The sequence below is a fragment of the Rhinichthys klamathensis genome, unplaced genomic scaffold (genome assembly GCF_029890125.1).
Source record: "Rhinichthys klamathensis goyatoka isolate OS25496 unplaced genomic scaffold, OSU_Roscu_1.1 h1tg000249l_1, whole genome shotgun sequence".
Taxonomy (NCBI): Eukaryota; Metazoa; Chordata; class Actinopteri; order Cypriniformes; family Leuciscidae; genus Rhinichthys; species Rhinichthys klamathensis.
Window position 1 is genome coordinate 1,940,705 of NW_026606771.1, and position 20,792 is coordinate 1,961,496.

A 20,792-nucleotide genomic window follows, 5' to 3' on the forward strand; every position below is an offset into this window, starting at 1 on the left:
CTTCAAATTTGAAAACAAATTGAAATGAAAATTGAAAAAAAAGCACATTCAAAATATATAAAAATTATATAATAATTAATTATAAAATGTTTTTTTATAAGTCCCAAAAATAAATTACATTTCTTGCATTCATACATATTAGCAGTTTTTTCTTTTTGATATTTGCGGTTTTAATTTTGAGCGGTTTTGTAATTCTCAATTACAATTATACAATTATGATGGTGACACTTTACAATAAGGTTCCATTTGTTAACATAATTTATCTACATATAAACTCACAATGTAAAGTACTTCATTCTTTAACTATCATTTATTAAAATGACAATAAGAATTGGGGAAATGTGCTAAAAAAAAATGCAGAAAGGTTACACTTTATTTTAAGGTGGCCTTGTTACCGTGTAATTATACAATTAAATACTGAATAATATTAATGAACAGCATTACTAGAGGGTTAGTAGCATGTAATTACTCATAATTTAGTGTTATTACTACAGTAAATATCTGTAATGTTCTTGTGTAACAAAGACACTAAAGTGTTACCCCTAAAAAAAATTTAATGGTACATAAAAATGGGCTTCATTTACCCGATGAGCAGTGTCCGACCTTATTATAAAAAGTTTGACCTGAACGATTTATTTTTTTAAATAGACAACGATAACTACTGCACCACAATGACAAAATACAAAAAATACAATCTGCATCAAACAGAACTCGTTGCACTCAGGGTTGAAGCAGAAAGTCTTTTATTGTAGCTACAAAGAGGAGGAGCTTCGCTCAAACCAGAGCAGCTCCTGAGAAATCAGCCTTCTGAGCAACAAATAACCAGCATTAAATAAACATTTCAGAACAGACACACAAACACAATCACACCTCACTTGCGATACCAAATTCTCAGTTTCTTTTCTCGCTTGATCTTCTTCTGTAACTGCAGTGTTCCATAAAGCAGAGCCTCTGCGGTGGGAGGACAACCTGGCAGGACACACAGACACATTACTATATGATGATCATTTTATTATCAGAAAATTCAGAAAGTGGTTATGTGATGTTTCTCAATGTTTTCTTGTAGTGTGTAATCTGTTCGTAAAAAAGCTCGTAGTGTCCCACAAAGGGATTTATTCGATCTAACAGAAAACACTGATCCAGACTGAACAATTTAGAGTTGGTTTTATGACTGCAAGTTATTCTCTTCAGATGATATTGAAGTTAGAAACATGTGTACCAATGTCGTACGTAACTTTAGAGACGGTCCCTAAATGTGCGAATATCCAGTGTCAAGCCAACTTTATGCCAGTATTTCACTGGGAATCGCTTAGAGTGAAACTTTGTGCGTTACGTTCATATTCTGAGTCCACTTGGCTGTTCCTATATCTAGTTTTAATACATTGTGCAGCCTTAGAAAACGTTCTGATAATGCGGTTCATGGATTCTCGTCCGTGGAATGTGCCACTACCGGTATTTTGCCGGTTACTCGATACAAATTGTGTACAGTATGTGAAAAATTATCTTTTTTGAGCATTAAAGCATTTTAACCTATTCTTCTACACCCAATAAACAAAATAATGAACTTTTAAAATAGCATCGTATGACTCCTTTAAATGAAACACACCTGGGACGTAGATGTCCACTGGAACGATGCGATCACAACCTCGGACCACAGAATAAGAGTAGTGATAGTAGCCACCACCGTTAGCACAGCTAACACAAGAAAGAAATCAGATTTAGTACAAAAACGAACAAAACATAATATGATAAAACAGTCTTTTTGACTCATTTATGAAGTAGGCAATGAAAGAACTGCTATACCTTCCCATGGAAATGACGTATCTGGGCTCTGGCATTTGATCGTACACCTGTTATCAGCAAGACATTCAGAAATTACAGTAGCAGAACAGTCATTACACCCGAGCATAAAAAGAAAATTAAACCTGGTCGCCAAAATCTATTGAATATAGGCAATAGAGGTTTATTAAAATTGCTGTGGTGCAAATACCTTCCGCAATGCAGGGGCCATTTTATTGGTAAGTGTCCCTGCAACTATCATGACATCAGCCTGTCTGGGACTGGCTCTGAACACGACACCAAACCGATCCATGTCATAACGCGGGGCGGCCATGTGCATCATCTCCACAGCACAACACGCCAGGCCAAAGGTCATAGGCCATAACGAGCTCTAAAATACAAACAGAAATGTCTTCAGAAAATGAATCATTTGTCTACTTTAAAACTAAAGTAATTCAATTCAAAATAATTATTTTTCACAAAAATAAAAAGTTGAAGCATGTCGTTTCTGCAACACTAGTGCGCCGCCTAGCAGCGGAATTACAAAAATAAAGCATATATTTTTAAACAACCTTGCAAGAACCGCTTTCACGTGTCGTGCTGAGAATCACAAACACAGATCTGGGTGCTTGTAAAGACGTGGCTCAAAAGTAGTTTACTTTCAATTAAAGGTCTAATTATTAGGAATACTTTTAAGATGTGTCATGAGTAAGCAATTGAGTCAGCTATCACTCTGTGTAGAGCAAATGTGAGTGTCTCGCTAATAGGGCTGTAAAGATACACCAAACCAACGATTCGGTTGGTATCGCGATTCTGTAACGGAGGCGGGGCTTGGTGAAAAAAATATATATTTTGAGAGAATTTTTTATATTTTTTATTAAATAACATTTGAAAACCCTGTAAAAACTGAACACCAAAGAACAATATTAACTATCCAAATTATTAAACTAAACTAAGCAGTGTAGGCTGCTGCTTTTGGGTCGTTTTCTGTGCTCCAACTAAATTGATTTCGGGATGGTGCCGTAGGATACGCATCTGCATGTTGGACGTTTTGCCGGTCATTTGAGGAAGCTTCTTTTCATGTAAGGGTGGCGCTGCCAATAAAGCACCTAAAAGCTGTCACAAACAACCGGCAAAAATAATGATTATGAATATGTCAAATATAGCAAGGAGACATTTGAATTGTTTATTAAACAAGTGTTTTCTGTCAGTGTCGGCTAAGATGAAGTTGTCGATGCTGACTCGCGATGTTCGCAGTGAACGCGCCAGAGAGAAATGCACATTTCATAAGGATTACAGAAGCAGAGAGCAGTCTGTAGTCTGTTTTCTTTCGTTTTGAATTGTCCTGTTTAAAAGTAGACATTTCAATAGGCCTATAGATATATTTCTCCCTCCGTGTCGTGATTATCTATTGTCTGCTATTAACTTCTTATTTATTAAATCCAGGTAATTGGTTGATTAAACATTGATTAAAATTAAGATAATTAATACAAAACGAAATTCACTTTAAAGAAAGGCTGTGTGCTTTCTGTTTGAGATCTCTGTGAAAGTTTTACTGCCGCTTCCAGAGAACCGTCACATCCGTAACATTGTTTTTTCCTCATAAATGTGAATAAAATGAATATTTTATGTTCTGGGGAGAACCTATGGAAGTAAAATAATGACAAATGTTTTCGAAACAAAAAGCCTGTTGAATTGCACTACTTGAAAACAATATGCATTGCATTAACCCTGCTTGTATTTTAATGCATTGTATTTTTATGGGCTGCAATTTAGCATGGTTGAATATTTAAATTCAAAACATTTCAAACACATTTTCATTAGTAAAATTTCAATAATCCATATTGACCTTTCATATTTCACTTCCAAAATATTCAAACTGATTAAACACACAACCTATAATATTCAACAACAGGCAGTTTTCGGTCCAGTTTATTTCGCTTTGCAAATTACCAAAATAAGGGACATTTTTGTAAATGTGTAAAGAGTTACGTACTCTGCGTGCCCAGTTGACCAGGTCATCCAGCTTGGTGATGACGTATTCACCCTTACTGCTGACCGCTGAAGCTGGTTTTGGTGCCAGAGCTGTGCTTTTCTCTCTGAACGGGACCAGACTGGAAGGAAGGGTGTGCTCAGTTAATAATCACAACTACTCAATGTAAAAGTTATTTCATAATTGCCCAGGATAGGTGACATACAACTATAACAAAACCATTCATTTCATACCTTGAGGAGTTTTCATCCTTTTTGTCTGTCAGAGTAACCTTTTTATGAACAGCAAACGATGAAATGGCCCTATTTCAACACAACACCAAGAAAAAAAAGCTATTATAACATTTGTATACAATACGTTTAATATATATATATATAAAACGATACACATTATGGACTTAATATACAAAGGTAGCATGTTATTTAAAAAATATAGAGACAGAGCGTATTTAGGCCACGCCCACACCGGGGGCAATCCAACCGTCTCCATTGACTTTGCATTGCGAGAGGCTGCCTCCTTGTCATTTATGACTTATAACAAAAAACAAAACAATGTCTAAAAGCTGCTATGTGACAAGGCGTACAGCAAACAAGCTAAATAACCCAGAAATACATTTTTATAAGCTGTCGACCCCAAAAACGGTTGTTTCAGGACATAAAAGTGGATCAATTGAGACAGAGCGCAAATAGTTCTCGAACTAACTTACTCTACTCCCACTGGAACTCGACATGATATTGTAATCATCTAGGTAACAGTATCTTAATTTAAAACAACAAATGAATAGATTGTGTAAATTAATAAATTGTGCCGCTACGCGTGGGTTGTTTTTTTTAATTTTCTATTATGAAATAGCCAGTCAAATAAAGACTTTTTATTAATTCCTAAGAAGAGTGCCTTGGATTTCCTTCTACAACAAATTAATAGGTTGACTGTGACATCGATTATTGTCAATCTACTGTGGTAAATAAAGCTTGTTTATCACCCCTCTCTGCCTCGCTCACACAGAGAAAGGGACATTTTATTGGAAGGATGTATTCTTTGTATAATCTTTTTCCAAGATTCTCTAGTGCAGACGAAAATGTCAATTTATAAATTAATAAATTATTTATGGACAAAAAATAGAGCCAGATATATAGGGAAGTTGGGGTGCAGTTGATATTGATAATTAAAATAAGTTAGCAAGCCTGTGTTAGTTATGCGTTAGCTACAGCTTAGCTTACATAAATATAATAAAACTGACATTTGGATATTTGACTTACCAGTGACAAAATGTTTACTGTCTGCACACGTAGACATACTGAGTGTCAGGATCCCACAATTTACCCATTGATTATTCCCGCTGATGCTTCACGTCTTATTGCCTATATCACTTTTGTCTCCTTAAAGGCTGGCTTTTAAGGTTCGGAAGCTTATAAAAATGTATTTCTGTTTTTTTTTAGCTTGTTTGCTGTACACCTTGTCACACAGCAGCTTTTAGGCATTTTTCTGTCTTTCGGTCTCATGAGAAAGAGAATGTGACGTCACGCGTTTCACTCCGCGTTGCATTGTGGGAAGGCGTCGCCATCTTGGAAGGATACGCTATCCGTTGTCATGGTTACTTCGACAGTGAGACCGAGAGAAATAGCGACAGAGAGAGAGAGAGCAGCTTGATATTTGTTTGCATTTTTGCGATAAGGCACAGTTTCTTGGGAATAAATGAAGAAGGGGGAAGCAAAATTAAAGGGGCTCTACCGGGAGAGACTAAATAACACCAAGCAGCGTTATTTAGAGAAACTAACGTTACTTGACATCAACAACATGGACCCGTACGACCTGCTACAGAATGGACGAAAGACCCAAAGCACTACCACCTTTCACATGGTTTATGGTATCAGTACCTAACGTTACTGCCTACACAATGCAAGAGTTCAGAAGCTTCAAGTCATTAGAAGCTTATTAACAATTCTGCTGCGGCTGGGCACAAGACTTAGAAACCCCCAAACCTGTAGCGTTAAACTGCGGGAGTTCAGTCATACCTGATGTTTCAGGCCTCATTCATATGTGGAAATAAATCTGATATGAATCAGATACGTGCATTTGCACCTGCCGTGCAACGTTAATCGGACATTCCCCTGTCAATGCGAATCGTACGTCATTAAAAAAAGAGTGTCTTTTAAAAACATTTCGCGGTACAGATATATCTATAACAAATTAAACAACTCTAGTTGAATAACAGTATTAATTTCGTTCGTTTATGTTAAATAAAGGCGAACTGTGCTGAAATGTGTTGCTTTTGAAATCATGCTTTGCTCGCTGTTGCTGCTGTCAGTTTATTGACAAGCAGTTTCTCTAAATAAAGCTGGCTAGCATTGTTATTTAGTCTCTCCCGATAGAACCCCGGGCCCTTTCATTTCTCTTCCTTCTCCATATCTTCCAAAGAAACTGCGGCGTATCGCTAAAATGTAAACAAATACTAAGCTGCGCTGTCTCTCTCTCGCTATTTCTGGAATGTTTAGTCGCGCCTCTGTGAAGTTCTGAAGGCGTTGCCCCTGGCAACCGATAGCGTCTCCTACCATCATGGCCGACCCCGCCCAAATCGGCACATGACTCCTCACTCTCAATAAGTCATAAATGACAAGGATGCAGCCTCTCGCAATGCAAAGTCAATGGAGACGATTGATGAATGAAGGTCTTAATTAATGAAGCTAACTTTACTGAAGCTAACGTCTGTCATTTTTCTATAGTCTTACGTTATAATCGTAACGTTACGCCATCATGTTTTGTACCAGACTGCACACATACGAGCAACGGATCTAGTTAATTGAGCGATTTTCACATAAAACTAAATGTTACTCTTCTGTTTTATGACAAACTGCGACTTTCTTGACTTTCATAATTATATTTTAAATTGACAAACATCATGTGTGTAATTCAGGTCACAGTTGTCTCTCACCATTGACTACCATACATATTTTTTCCCAAATAAGGTCCCATGAGCCTGAAGCCGAGGGGAGGGACTTGCTCTCTAAAGGTTCTTTCACACTGGACGCGATTTTGAGGCACGAATAATTCGCGCAATGTTTTTTTTTTTTTTTTGACCAGCTGTGTATGTAATGAGTGCTACACACCAAACGCGAATGTGCTGCGGCGAAAAAACGACTTATTGAGGCGATAGAAAAGCCTTCAGCCAATCACATACAAGGAAACAATGGTGACGTCACAGCAACAATGACGGATCTTCTGATTGCTTGTGTGTCGAGCGGTGTCCAGTCGTCTGTGATGAGAATCTGAAACAAGGACTGGTGGGACGTTGTCCTCATTCAGATCGAGCCCAAACGGGTGTTTACATGAAGGCTTTTCAGTCCATTTGAGCCTTCAATCCGTTTACTAATGGAGTGTTTATTTGATTGCATGTAAACGTAGCCCCTGATGATTTTAAGAGGACAGCTCACCTCAAGCAGACTGCCAGGCGCTGGTCCGGATCAATTAACGTTAGTTCCCTGAAGTTTGTGGTTTGTCTCGTCAGACGCGGTGCCACTGTCTCCTCAAATTGTCCCACATACATCCGAAAGTAATGCCGCGTTCCAGGCAACCTGTAACCCGTGTTTTTCCAACTCGTAACTGGGAGTACATCGTTCCAGGCAACCTGTAACCCGTGTTTTTCCAACCTTATACCCGTGAAAGTGCACTGGAACGGCAGTCAAACCCGTGACTTCCCACCCGTGAATTCGTACTAGATCGATGTACTCCCAGTTACGAGTTGAAAAAACACGGGTTACAGGTTGCCTGGAACGCGGCATAAGTGTGGAAATGGTGTTGTGGCGAATTTCGACTCCCTGCCAAATTATTACCCCCCTCGTTGAAGTCAGTACCTGATTGCCTAATCCTAACCCCACCCATAATCCTAACCCCTCCCCCACAACTAATCCTAAACCTACCAATACTAGGGGGGTAGTAATTTGGCGGGGGTCGAAATTCGGCACTACACCGGCCATGATAAAGTTTTAGCTCCGGTACAAGATTAGCACTCCCCTTCAGACTCTCTGTTCTTTAAGATAGGCCTATTTCACAAGATGGCCCCCGAGACCGAAGTAGGGTAAACTCTTTTCCGGTGAAAGCGCTAGCAGTTACAGTCGGAGGACAAATGCGGAAACTATAAGCGGTTTAGTCCTGTTGCTTACCTTTTTTTATGGTGTTTATGTCAACCCAAAGAAGAAACAACCCTATTTATCACTTCACAGCTTTCCGTGTCTTACGGGTTTTCATGGAACAACTGGGGAGACGTTAAATCACGCCAGACACAGACGGCAAAAAGACTTCTGGTCGCGCCGCCCGCCCGAATCGCTATTCATTTTCAAAATGGACTTTGAACAGCTTGTTTTCTCTCCCAGTCATTCATATAACGTTATCTGACAAAAGTAAGAATATCAGATGTTGTCCGTTTTGTTGATAGTTTTCAGGGAGTTGTGAAAAGATCGAAATTGGACAAATTCTAGACGTTTGCTTAGTGCTTACATAAAAAAAGTTCCATTCATTTTTGGCATGACACTTGATGACTAAGCTCACATTTAACGTTAATATATCGAAAAACAATAAATAAATAAATTGAAATGATGTCTGATTATAGGCTATGAGTTAAATCTAGTGGCTTTTGTTAAAAAAAAATCATGTTATTAAGTGTTAGTCCAGGAGATTGCAGCAATCTTCCACTACTAGATTATGGCTCCTTTTTCATGTTACCATGAATGAAACTAAGAATTGTACATCTTTACAGTGAATTTGACCTAACGTTGCTAGTATGTCTAATAATGAAATTAAGGCAAATAAAAAAATATTTAGACTAAAAACAAATGAAGTGATTGATTTTACATGTTTAAAAAAAATCATGTTACAAAATAATATTTAACTGTCTGGGGTCCCCTTATGAAAAGAAAATATTCCCTATATGAATGATCAATATATGAAATGGTTTAACAGTATATTTGAAAACATACAGAATAATATATGGTGATAATATATTACAATATATTGAATGAAACATGTCATTCAAGTCACTTTTTGCATAGAAACAAGTCATTTTCATATATTTAAAAATGTGAGAATATATTTACTAATATATAATGTAATTTTATATTCAGTAATACACTAAAAAATATATACAGGGATTAAAGTTATCCGTCGCTACGACGGACTTCCGTTAATATCAGGTTTCCCCCTGTCCTTATGTCTTAAATCACCCTTTTCATTATTTTAAGGCCGTAAATATGCTTATATTTCTCAAATAGTGTAATAAATGTCTTAATTTTAGTTCGAATGGGTCGGAAGGACGAGGTGTTCACCCGCTTAGGGAGATGTGATCAAAGCCTGGACTGGAGCAAAAGCCCGTTCCTCTCTGCACAGAAGCGTTCTATTTTCACGCCGCTCCTGATCCACTCCGGGTTTTCCAGTCCCACTCACGGGAAAAACTGCTCCGTGTTCAAACAACTTTAAAAATGATTCCAATATGTTTATTTTTTTAAACCACAAACGTCTGAATTTATAAGACTATATTATGTAACGGTTTGGAAAGTATTTTACACGTTTAATAAATGTCCCAGCTGCCCTTGCTTGCACAAGTAAACAGCAGGCCTGGCATAGCCACCCAGGTAAAAAGGAAAGAAAGTTACAGAAAACAACTTCTACAAACAATTTTAATTTGCCAACAGGTAATAATAATAAATAAAAGTGCATGACGTGCAAATCGGGTAACAATCAAGTGCAATATAAACATGTTTTATCAGGGCATCAGTCCCGAACCGGCATCAACACTCCATTTCAACATCTACTTCCTCCTTCACACGCGCCTGGCGTGATTTAACTTCTCCCCGGTTGTTCCATGAAAACCCGCAAAACACGAAAAGCTGTGAAGTGATCAATAGGGTTGTTTCTTCTTTGGGTTGAAACATAAAAAGGTAAGCAACCGCTTTTAGTCTCCGCATTTGTCCTCCGACTGTAACTGCTAGCGCTTTCACCGGAAAAGAGTTTACCCTACTTCCGGTCTCGGCGGCCATTTTTATGAAATAGGCCTATTGGGTGCACCCAAAACCTTCTTTTCTGTCTTTTAAATAAAGTGATAAATCGTCTTAATAAAAATAAAATCGTCTTCACTGGATGATGATGGTGATGTAGTGTCCATTTTTTCTCAGCAGTCTGCTCAGCTGTCGACAGTCCCAAAATTTGAAGCTTTGTCCCGCAAGTCATAAGTGTCCCGCATTTTAATTTTGTCTGCATCATTTTATTTAATCGTCTTTTAAATTACAATTCTACAATAAACAAAATGTAATAAGAAAACACAGAACATGCGCAGCACAGCCGTTATTGGTTCTAGCCTCTTCGTGGAGAGGGTGTTTTCTCTGATGACTGCTGCGTGGACAGAGACAAGGAACCGCGCAACTGTGGACCTCTTAAAAAGTGAACTCCTGATGAAAGTGAGCTACACCTGCCAGGAGTTACTGAATTAATATGTAATGTCCCATAATTAATGAGAAGGCCCTTCTCGAAGCTGCCAGATCAGACAAAAAAAATATAAATTCAAGACGCACTGAATCCGGTAAGAACGCATTTAATCTTTAGTCTTTCCTAATGGAATTTATGTGCTTATTTGGAAATGTGCTTTTTAGCGATTGGGATTATTTTTTTTTTTACTTAAAGGTGCAGTGTAACTATTAACAGAAATGCAATATGACATCCATAACTATGTTTTCAGTGGTGAATAAAGAACTTACTTAATAAATCGTTATGTTTTTATTACCTAAGAATGAGACATCTATATCTACATAACCACGGGCACCCCCTTCTATGAAGGTCGACATATTGTGACGTCATGTTTCTACCGTAGCCGACAGCGAACACACAGCGCTACAGAGCGCGTTTCGTCACTACCTTGAAAAAGAAGCCGCAGGAAGCTAGAAGAAGCTAGCCATAAACATCGTGAGTAGTGACTTTTCCCTTGTCAGTGGTGTAAAATATGTAGTTGGATTGTTTCATGTAACTTAGTTCTTCTCACTCGCTGTGTTATGGCTTTGCTATGTGGGGTTAAATGTGCTGGTTATGTTCGTGAGACAGCTGATTAGTACTCTTGTCATTGACCGTAAAACAGTTACAGGAATCACCAGTGTTGGGAGTAACGCGTTACAAAAGTAATGCATTACAGTAACATATTACTTTTTGCTGTAACGCAGTAGTGTAAGGCATTACTAATCAATTTTCAGTAATATTTTACTCGGTACATGTTCAGTAAGGCTTACGTTACAACAGACTTTTAGTTTTAATTGTAAAAAAAACACACAAAAAAAAACAGCAAGACCGCGAGACATTAACGAATGAAAAATGCAAGTAGGCTAAATTACCTGTTCGTGGTCAGTCAATAGCCGCGTGTGGTGTCCAAGTCTGTAAATAAAGACTAAATGGCAGCGTCTGATATATTTGTATAGCGATTTATTTTTTACAGGAGTGCCGTGAAGTATGATTTCGGCCTCTGTGCTCGCGCTGGCCAGTGGAAAAGCGGTTAATGGTGAAGATGGCATGAACGTCCATCTCGCGATTGTACACTCTTAACAAATGTAGGGTTGTTTCAACCCTAATGTGGGTCAAATATGGACAAACCCAGCGGTTGGGTTCCATTTTTTTAATTAAAATGTTTAACCCAACGGTTGGGTTTGTCCATATTTGACCCAAATTTTGGTTAAAACAACCCTGCATTTGTTAGAGTGTACATCATGAAGAAGACTATACATTCGCGAGATGGACGTATGTGCATTATGCTATTCGTTCTGTGTTTCCTTTCTAAACAGTTAGGCTATGTTTATGTGGTATTTTTCATGTTTTCATCACGCAATCATGTTTTTGATGAGGTGGTGACACGTTCATGTAAGGGCGGCGGCGCTGCCGATAAAGTACCTAAAAGCTGTCAAAGAACCGGCAAAAGCAATGATTATGAATATGTCAAATATAGCAAGGAGACATTTTAATTGTTTATTAATAAAGTCAAGATGAAGTTGACGATGCTGACTCGCGATCTTCGCAGCTAGTGAATGGACCAGAGAGAAATGCACATTTCATTTCATAAGCAGAGTCTGTTTTCTTTCGTTTTGAATTGTTCTGTTTACAAGTAGACATTTCAATATATATATATTTTTCAGGTCCGTGAATAGGCTACCTTATACGCTGATTTTCGGTTCATTTATGAGACGCGCTCCAGTTCACCTCCGTGTCGTGATGGCCTATCTATAATTGTCTGCTATATTTAGCCTACTTCTTATTTATTAAATCCAACTTATCCAAGTAATTGGTTGATGAAACATTGATTACAATTAAGATACAATTAATACAAAACGAAATTCACTTTAAAGAAAGGCTTTTGTGTCTTCTGTGTAAGGTCTCTGTGATAGTTTTAAAGCAGTCTTTTAGTGCCGCTTCAGCGGTCGCGTCCGTAATGGAGAACTGTCACGTCTGTAACATTGTTTTTTCCTCATAAATGCGAACACGAAAATAAAATAAAATTAATATTTTATGTTCTGTGGACAGCCAACCCTTCTTCATCCGATTTGCGCAGTGTAATTCACAGAATTACAACAAAAAAAAATCGTTGCCTCCTAAAAGTTAAAGATTTTTTTTGTCACGCATGACTGTCGATTTCCCTAATATTAAATATAAAACGCATGTGTAGACTGATATTTTTCTAATGTCTGGACTCCTTTCAGGGAGGAGCCTATGGATAAACAGATGTTTCAATATTTTGGTATTAATGCATTTTCTGAGAATTTATATTTCAAGTTTTGACTGCAAATGTCATGTCCATAACGCTGGAATTCCCAAATTTTAAATAATTTATCCTCAACTAGTTTTGTGGTGTAGGTCTACGTATTTTATAATGTTAAGTTAACTTCAAATAATACTAATAGTAATTTAAAGATGTGGTAGCATTGGATCTGGAAGGTATGGATAACGCTGGGAGTTGGAAGAGGTGTGTCGCGATTCTGCAGGTTCGTGGATCTGAGTGTCGCGATTTCGGTTTCATATCGCATATCGTTACAGCCCTAGTCATTTAGAATGTTAAGTTCTACTTCTGTAAAGTTATTTTGGTGAAAGTAACTCAAAAGTAATACAGGAGTAATGTAACGCATTACAATTCTGAGACAGTAATATTGTAAGGTAATGAATTACTTTTAAATAACAGTAACAAGTAATATATAATGTATTACAGTTTGGAAGTAACTTGCACAACACTGGGAATCACCAACCCGTCGATCGCGGTCGACAAGTCGATCTTGGAAGCATTTTAAGTCGATCGCGAAGAGTTTTCAAAATCAGAGAAAAAAAGCCTATTGTGTGTAGTAGATGTTACAATCATGTAATTTTTGTCGCGCACCTTTGGGCTCATGCGGGCTCGAGTTTAAACAAGGCTTTACGCTTTAACCAGCTCAGCCACAGTAACAGCTCATATTAGCCAGCTAAACTTTTACTACCCTGTTAGAAAAAATATATAGTTGCATAGTTTCATGTGGTTCTTCTCCCTCGCTGTATTATGGGTTTGCTATGTGGGGAGAATGTGCTGGTTACGTTTGTGAGACAATCAGCTGATTACTATTATTATATTATATATTAAGACCCTTGATCCTCACCTGACTATGGCTTTGTAAACTTTATCCATGATGTGGTTTATAATGGACTGTGGTACAGAAACAGTGACAAAGTTACACACTCTTGGCTTACTCTGGCTATTCTCTGCTGTCTCAGACGACGATATGTTTGTCCCGTTTTAGCCACCGTAGCTTCTTCGAAAGGGAGGGGTGAGCAGTGGGCTGAGCCCTTAGTGCAACTCGCAACCAAACCGCTAGATGTCGCTAAAAATCACACACTGCACCTTTAATTATTTAGATCGAATAGACACGTGCTGTTAAAATAAGTTTTATATTATTAGTGACGTGCACAGCGCCGTCATTAATATTTTTATAAAGCCTATTAGCAATTTAAAGCATGTTAACGTCACTGCAAAAAGACATCTAATATAAAATCTATATTTATTCACCTAGTATAATAATAGTAAGTTCTCTCATGCGTGTCCCGCAAAATCAGGTCTGCTGTCCTGCAACAGAGCAATAGCCAGGTGGTCACCCTAGTCGGCGCGAATGTTTTGGAATGTTGAAGCTCTGAACGTCGCAAATTCGCGTCGCGGCTGATGTGAATGGTTTTGACGCGAACTATTCGCTTTTTCGTTACGCGTCCGGTGTGAAAGGGCCTTTAAGATTGAGGTTTATCTGCAGAACACTTGTCAAACCCTCATTTTATTCTTTACCTTCTTTCAAACCAAAGTCACCAGGTAATGTAGAGCAATCATAAACACACATAAGATCTAGGCTAATAGACATTTAAGAAATCTTTAAATCCAAATCAAATCTTACCTTAGATTAAAGGAGCCAAGGGTGGGAAGGCGGGGAACTGAAATAAAAAAACGTTACTTAAAAGTTAGTCACATTATTTGCTATCACCTTCAGCACAGAAATTGATCTGGTTCAGTTATATATATATATATATATAAATAACATATGTCAGTCTAGTTGAATCTCAAGAAAACGGCATAAACAAACTTGCACATAACATCAAAAAATAAAAACAATAACAACACTAACAAACATTTAAATAAAAAATACTGTGGCTACAACACTGCTCACTAAGTTATGTGGTTAAAGATTTTTTTAACAGTAAAAATATTTCAATAATTTAATACTTGAACATTATTTATAATAAGTAAACATTATAAACTTTGTGACAGTGATTTCTGTTAATCACGCCTGACCAAAGGGTATTTTTGATTGTATTATTCTGAAAGTAATACAACAAAAATAATAAAAATTAAAGCTGCAAGCAGCATTTAGCGGTGTTCAAGCAGTTAAGGCCTTTAAGGCCGTTAAGCACAAAAGCATCAAAATACATTAAGTTTTATATAGCAAGCATCTAACCACTGAGATCATAGATGGAATATACCATGTTTTAGCATGATTTATATATCACATTTCAGTGTTATTTTTCATTATTTACAATGTTCCAGTATGATTTACCATGAATCTAGCATGATTTACCATTGTTTACCATGATATACCAAGTTCTAGTATGATTCACCATTATTTACCCTGTTCTAGCATGATTTACCACAATTGAACATATTCTAGTATGATTTAATATGATTCTAGCATGATTTACCATGTTATAGGATGATTTCCCATGATATACCACATTCTAGAATGATTTACCGCAGGATTATAGCATGATTTGCCATGATACACCATGTAATAGTATTGTTTACAATGATTTACCATGTTTCTTCTTCAGAACCGGTGCCTGCCCAGTTAACCAATTCCCTGGAACCGTTAGTATGCCTGCTTAACGATTCCGCTTATCGGTTCCGCTCGTTGCAAATGTGTCATGACGTCACACACACGCTGCGTTATTTTGATTCAGAACGCATCAAACATGACATCGAGGCAGAAGCGCTCGTTTGGTTATATTTCACGCGAAAAGACGACAATATATGAGGTGCCGTCTAGGGCTTAAATCAAACTTCATTCACGCACACATATGAAACACTTGCCTAGGGATGTGCATCTCATAGCTGAGCCCGATGCGATACGCATCTCGATGCATAGCCAACGATACGATACATTAAAGATACATATAAGCAGCTACCGATGCGATGCAATACGATTCACTCAATTTGCGTTCGGTGTGAACGCAGCAGTTACATAATAAAATATTGGTCACAAATGATTCGTCACTTTCTAAATAGTAAAAGTATAGCGCATCTACTAATAATTATATATAAATAAATCGTTTTTTTTACCGATGCAGATGTTAGAAACGATGCATCGCGATACAAATACCAACTTGTATCCGATGCACACTTATTTAAATCGATGCATCGCATCGTTAGCTTTTATGCCGATACACCGATGCGAATCGGTGAATCTTACCATCCCTACGTATACTAAGTAGTCAAACAAACATGTATACTGCTGAATGCTCAAACAAATACATATGAAATGCACAACGACACACCTAAAGTCGCTCACGCATTCATGCAAACTCTACACACACGAGATGCGCGAAACTCTCCAGGCACATACTCATATGAGACGCGCGCGCGCACACACAAACTCATGTGAGACGCGCGCGCACACACAAACTCTCCACGCACATACTCATAAGAGACGCGAGCACACACAGACTCAAACTCACGCACATACTCAATGAGAGTATGACGGCGCCTCATAACAATATGGTCACTTGCTGCAACACCTGTAAAATTTCCATTTCGTCAAGGGGGGTGGGGACGACCTCCAATATGCAGAAACATTTGGCCACACATCATGAACAGACTTTAGTCCCATGAAACTTAAACTGGAATGTCACTGTTTCTGTCACTGCGACTTCACGAACGGGTGAACACGCGCACGCACACACACATAACTTTTGAAGTAAAATTGAGGATGCAGTGCATGTAATGCATCGATATATCAAATTGAACTGAATCGATGACATGATAATCGTAATCGAACCGAACCGTGAGACCATTGTAGGTTCACACCCCTAATACTCTGTGCTGTGTCAGCGAGTTAATAATAATTAACAAACAAAATAAGTTATAAGTTCAATAAGTTAATACAAACAATACAAACAAACAAATTTGTACTTATTCCCTCACCCAATGAGAATCGATAAGAGAATCGATAAGGAATCGAATCGATAAGCAATATCGATAATGGAATCGGAATCGTTAAATTCTTATCAATTCCCATCCCTAATCAAGTGTGTCAAACTGAAAGTGAGCCAATAAGTGATCTTCTACTGCCCTCTGCTGGTCACACAAGTGCTTTTCCATTCATATGTAGACATATGCTTACACACACACACACGGGATATGTTATTGTGAAAATCTCTTTTAATGGTGTATAAGCATGCATTTCACATATTTCTTTGTGATGTAATAATATAAAACTATATTAAAACTAATAAAAAAATAGCTTTAAGCGTTTGTTTGTTAGCCAATGCTGAAAGCTGATAAAAAAGATTAAAAATGTCGGTAACACTTTACAATAAGGTTCATTTATTAAACCGTAGTTAATGTATTAATTAACATGAACCATGAGCAATACATTTGTTACTGTTTTTGTTCATCTTTGTTAACGTTAGTTAATACAAATCCAGCTGTTCATAGTTAGTTCATGTTAGTTCACAGTGCATTAACTAATGTTAACAAGATTTTAATAAAGTATTTGTAAATGTTGAAATTAACATTAACAAAGATTAACAAATGCTGAAGGAGTATTGTTCATTCTTAGTTAATGTTAACTACATTAGTTAACATTAACTAAGAATGAACAATACTCCTTCAGCATTTGACTAATGCTGCTGCTCCATCTATTGGATAACAGTGGTATTACAGACTATATACAGTTGAAATGAATTAATGGAAATTTGGTTTTCACTTATATCTCGGGAACGAGATAATGAAAAAATCTGAAACTCAGAACTTAGATAGTGTTAGAGGAGCTCTGTTGAACAAGACCATCCCAGTGTTGATGAGTGATTGGGGCCGTGGAGTAATGTCCGTTGAAATGCATATCTTTGTGGGCTTATATCTCGGGAATGCCCAGGCCAAATCGCACCATACTCGAATCGAAGCTAGATGAGGACGGGCCGTTTCCAACAAGCTCTGCCACAAGGATCTAGGTGGTCTAGGTCGCGAGTTACAGCCGTTTGAAGTCGGGGGTCTCACGGATTAGCGTTCCCGAGCCCCGCGATGATAGATTTGGATCAAGAACCCCGAGAGAACCTTACCATCAAAATTTGAGCGTGCAGCGACTTTCTGTTTTCGAGTTATGAGTGAATTTGTACTTGGGGGGCGTGGCCCAACGTTATACTTTCGTTTTCAGCCTTCCTGTGACACAATTGTAAATAGTAATAAATAAAATAAATAAATGCAGTCCATAATACTCCAATAGATAATTTTTTTTTAAAATGTGATTGTAAATGTTGAAATAATGATTTTATAAATTCTAAATATGAATTATTTATATCAAATATCAAAAATATCAAAAACTCCTCCATATTTTCATTTCATCACGTCTAGATTATTGTAATGGCCTTTACATAGGCATTAGTCAGGCCTCTCTCTCTAGGCTACAGAGGGTCCAGAATGCTGCAGCTCGCTTGCTGACAGGTACACGAAAGCGAGAACATATTAAACCTGTTTTGTCCTCTCTTCACTGGTTACCAGTATCTTTTAGAATTAAATTCAAAATTTTGATGTTTGTATTTAAATCACTTCATGGCCTCGCTCCCAGGTATATGACGGAACTGATTAGGCAGTACGCTCCGTCAAGAGCGCTTAGGTCCGCTGACCATTTGCTTTTAGTAGTCCCGCGTGTGAAACTGAAAACCAGGGGTGAAAGAGCATTTTCAGTGGCTGGACCGAAGTTGTGGAATAGTTTGCCCCTGTTCATTAGGCAGTCTCAAACCATTACTATTTTTAAATCGAATCTTAAAACTTATTATTACAGCTTGGCATTTGACGCCGTGTGAGAGTTCTGTTTTATTCTTTTATTGTTTTATTGTTCTACTGTTTTTTATTTTTTTGTATTTTGGTCATGTTGGGTTGATTGCATAAGTATGTTGTGTACAGCACTTTGCTAAACGCTTGTTGTTTTTAAAAAGTGCTATATAAATAAACTTTGACTTGACTTGACTTGATTATAAAACAATATTAGGGAGTAGTATGATGAAATGACAGCAGGGGGCAGTAAAATACCACTTATTGGCTGTTATAGCCATCCAAAATGTTATAGCCATCCAAGTTACACTATTATAGCCATTCAAATGAAGAAATTATACCTTTTCTGATAATTATTGATCTAGAGAGTCCAGATAATTGTACTGCACTGGTTTTAAACATTAAGATTTGAAAATTTTACGATTATAGATGGAAAAGACCATTTACAGCCAATACAGGCAATTTACCATAGGAAATGCATGGTTTTAAAGCTTTTCAACAGTTATAGCGCCACCTATTGTCCGATCTCCATGAAACTTTGCATGCTTCTTCACCATGGTATGACACATATGCTCATCAATTTTTGTCAAGTTCTGAGTTTTCATTTATGATTTATAGGCTTTTGAGCGTATTTTGACACGCCCCCTTTTTTTAAATGATCCTGTTATAGCAAACCAAAGGGCAAAGTTAAACTTTTTTTCGATAATTATTGATCTAGAGAGTCCAGAGAATTGACCTAGACTGGTCTGGTTCCGATCGGGCGAAAAACCAGGGACTAGTTCGCAAAAGTAGGTTTTTAACATATTCGTGAATATTTAATGAACGATTTGATTGACAGCAATGGTTCTAGAGGCAAAGTTGTTCAACATGAGGAGATCTATCGAATGATATGCATTTTATGGGGATGTGCGCAACACCACGTGATTACAGAGCCGTAAAACTCGTTAGCGCCAACTAGTGGCCGATTTCTTTCAAAACTCTTACAGACCTCTTGGGCCATGTGTCGAACATGCCCATCGAGTTTCGTTCCGATTGGCCTTCGTTAACCTCGTCAAATAGGTGCTCAAATTCATTGGCCCATGGCGGCCATGTTTTTTTAGTTACGCCAATTTCCTCAAACACATACATGGGGCCTTGGACCAAGACACTGCATACCAATTTTCAAGTCAATCGGACTAACGGTCAGGTGGTCATAGCCCTTTTTATGTTTTTTTTAATGTTATAGCGCCACCTAGTGTTAGATCGACGTGGTTTTTTTACTGTCACTTCAGAATGTCCTTATACACATGTGTGTTGAGTTTGGTGAAGATATCTCATTTCTTTCACGAGTTATAGCCATTTTAGTAAAATAGGCTCCTCCCACAACGTTCATTTTGCGCCCCCTAGCGACCGTGAATCGAAAATTCTACTTTTTTTCAATAATTATTTATATTCAGACTCCAGAGAACATGTATGCATTTGTTTGGTTTTGATCGGGCGAAAAACCAGGGACTAGTTCACAAAAGTAGTTTTTTGACAAAATTCAAAATGGCGGAAAAATTTGCATACCGGAAATGAAATCGGAGATATACGTTTTTTACTTCAGGCCTCCAGCTTTCCAATGATATAAGACACTTGAGTCTACGACATACGGTTTAGGAGTTATGAGCAGTTTTGCGCAATTGATCGCTGTAGCGCCACCTATAGGCCAATCGGGCTCATACTTTGATAACCTCTCCTCGATTTTTGTACTACCATCTGACAAAGTTTCAACTCTCCAGCACTTACGGTTTTGGCTGCACGATGCGTTTTACAGGAGAATAATAATAATAATAATAATAAAAATCGGAACGAATACAATAGGTTTTCAGCACTTCGTGCTTGAACACCTAATAATGTGTTGTCATCTGTGTATTTGGTAACGTAGAGTCTCTGATCAAGTCATGTTGAGTAACAAGGTCACTCAGCGAGTAAGTCCTTCATAGCACGACATAATTAATTTACCAACTGAAGATCCGCTGTAATTTAGTTACACCTAATGCACTCAATCTATATGATACAGTAATATTAATACTGCGTTACGAAGGGGCTTAAAATCGTCTAGAACCCAGCTCGTTTACTCACCCATCAACGCCGCCATCTTTGCATAACATCCACTTCCGGTGGTAACCCGACTTCCGCCCTGTGTCAAACGAACTCTTATTTTAAACCAAACAAATAAATAAATTAATTACTGCACTGTACTATCACTGCCATAGTACCATATTATTCACATTTTTAAATGCTATTATGTAAATTATACACACAAATGTATTTAAATTATGTAGTCTATGATAAAATAATAGTGGTCAACATTTTGGGCCAAATATACTAACAAATTAAATAGCACTAAAAAATGCAACAGGAATGGCTTGCTATTCGTCTATAAAGCTGTAAGTAGGCTATATATGTCATTTTTTAATTGTATTTGGGCCA

At 37.6% G+C, this 20,792-nt stretch overlaps 1 protein-coding gene across 1 annotated transcript; it reads right to left on the bottom strand.

Annotated features, from left to right (window-relative positions):
• Positions 1-726: 726 nt before the first annotated feature.
• ndufs7 (NADH:ubiquinone oxidoreductase core subunit S7) lies at positions 727-20,499 on the bottom strand. The gene is made up of 8 exons (XM_056266528.1): positions 20,442-20,499; positions 14,194-14,230; positions 4,006-4,074; positions 3,776-3,893; positions 1,991-2,170; positions 1,804-1,850; positions 1,607-1,695; positions 727-969 (listed from the first exon to the last, which is right to left on the bottom strand). Exons 1-8 carry the CDS (start codon positions 20,455-20,457, stop codon positions 872-874), a joined length of 654 nt encoding a protein of 217 aa, XP_056122503.1. The 5' UTR covers positions 20,458-20,499; the 3' UTR covers positions 727-871.
• Positions 20,500-20,792: the final 293 nt, after the last annotated feature.

What these genes read in the sequence shown, in the direction of transcription:
- ndufs7 (XM_056266528.1), bottom strand. An exon ending in TGGTCAACTGGGCACGCAGA is followed by an intron (nt 2,171 to 3,775) that starts GTACGTAACTCT and finishes TTTGTATTTTAG; the next exon opens with AGCTCGTTATGGCCTATGAC. An exon ending in TACGTCATTTCCATGGGAAG is followed by an intron (nt 1,696 to 1,803) that starts GTATAGCAGTTC and finishes TTCTTGTGTTAG; the next exon opens with CTGTGCTAACGGTGGTGGCT.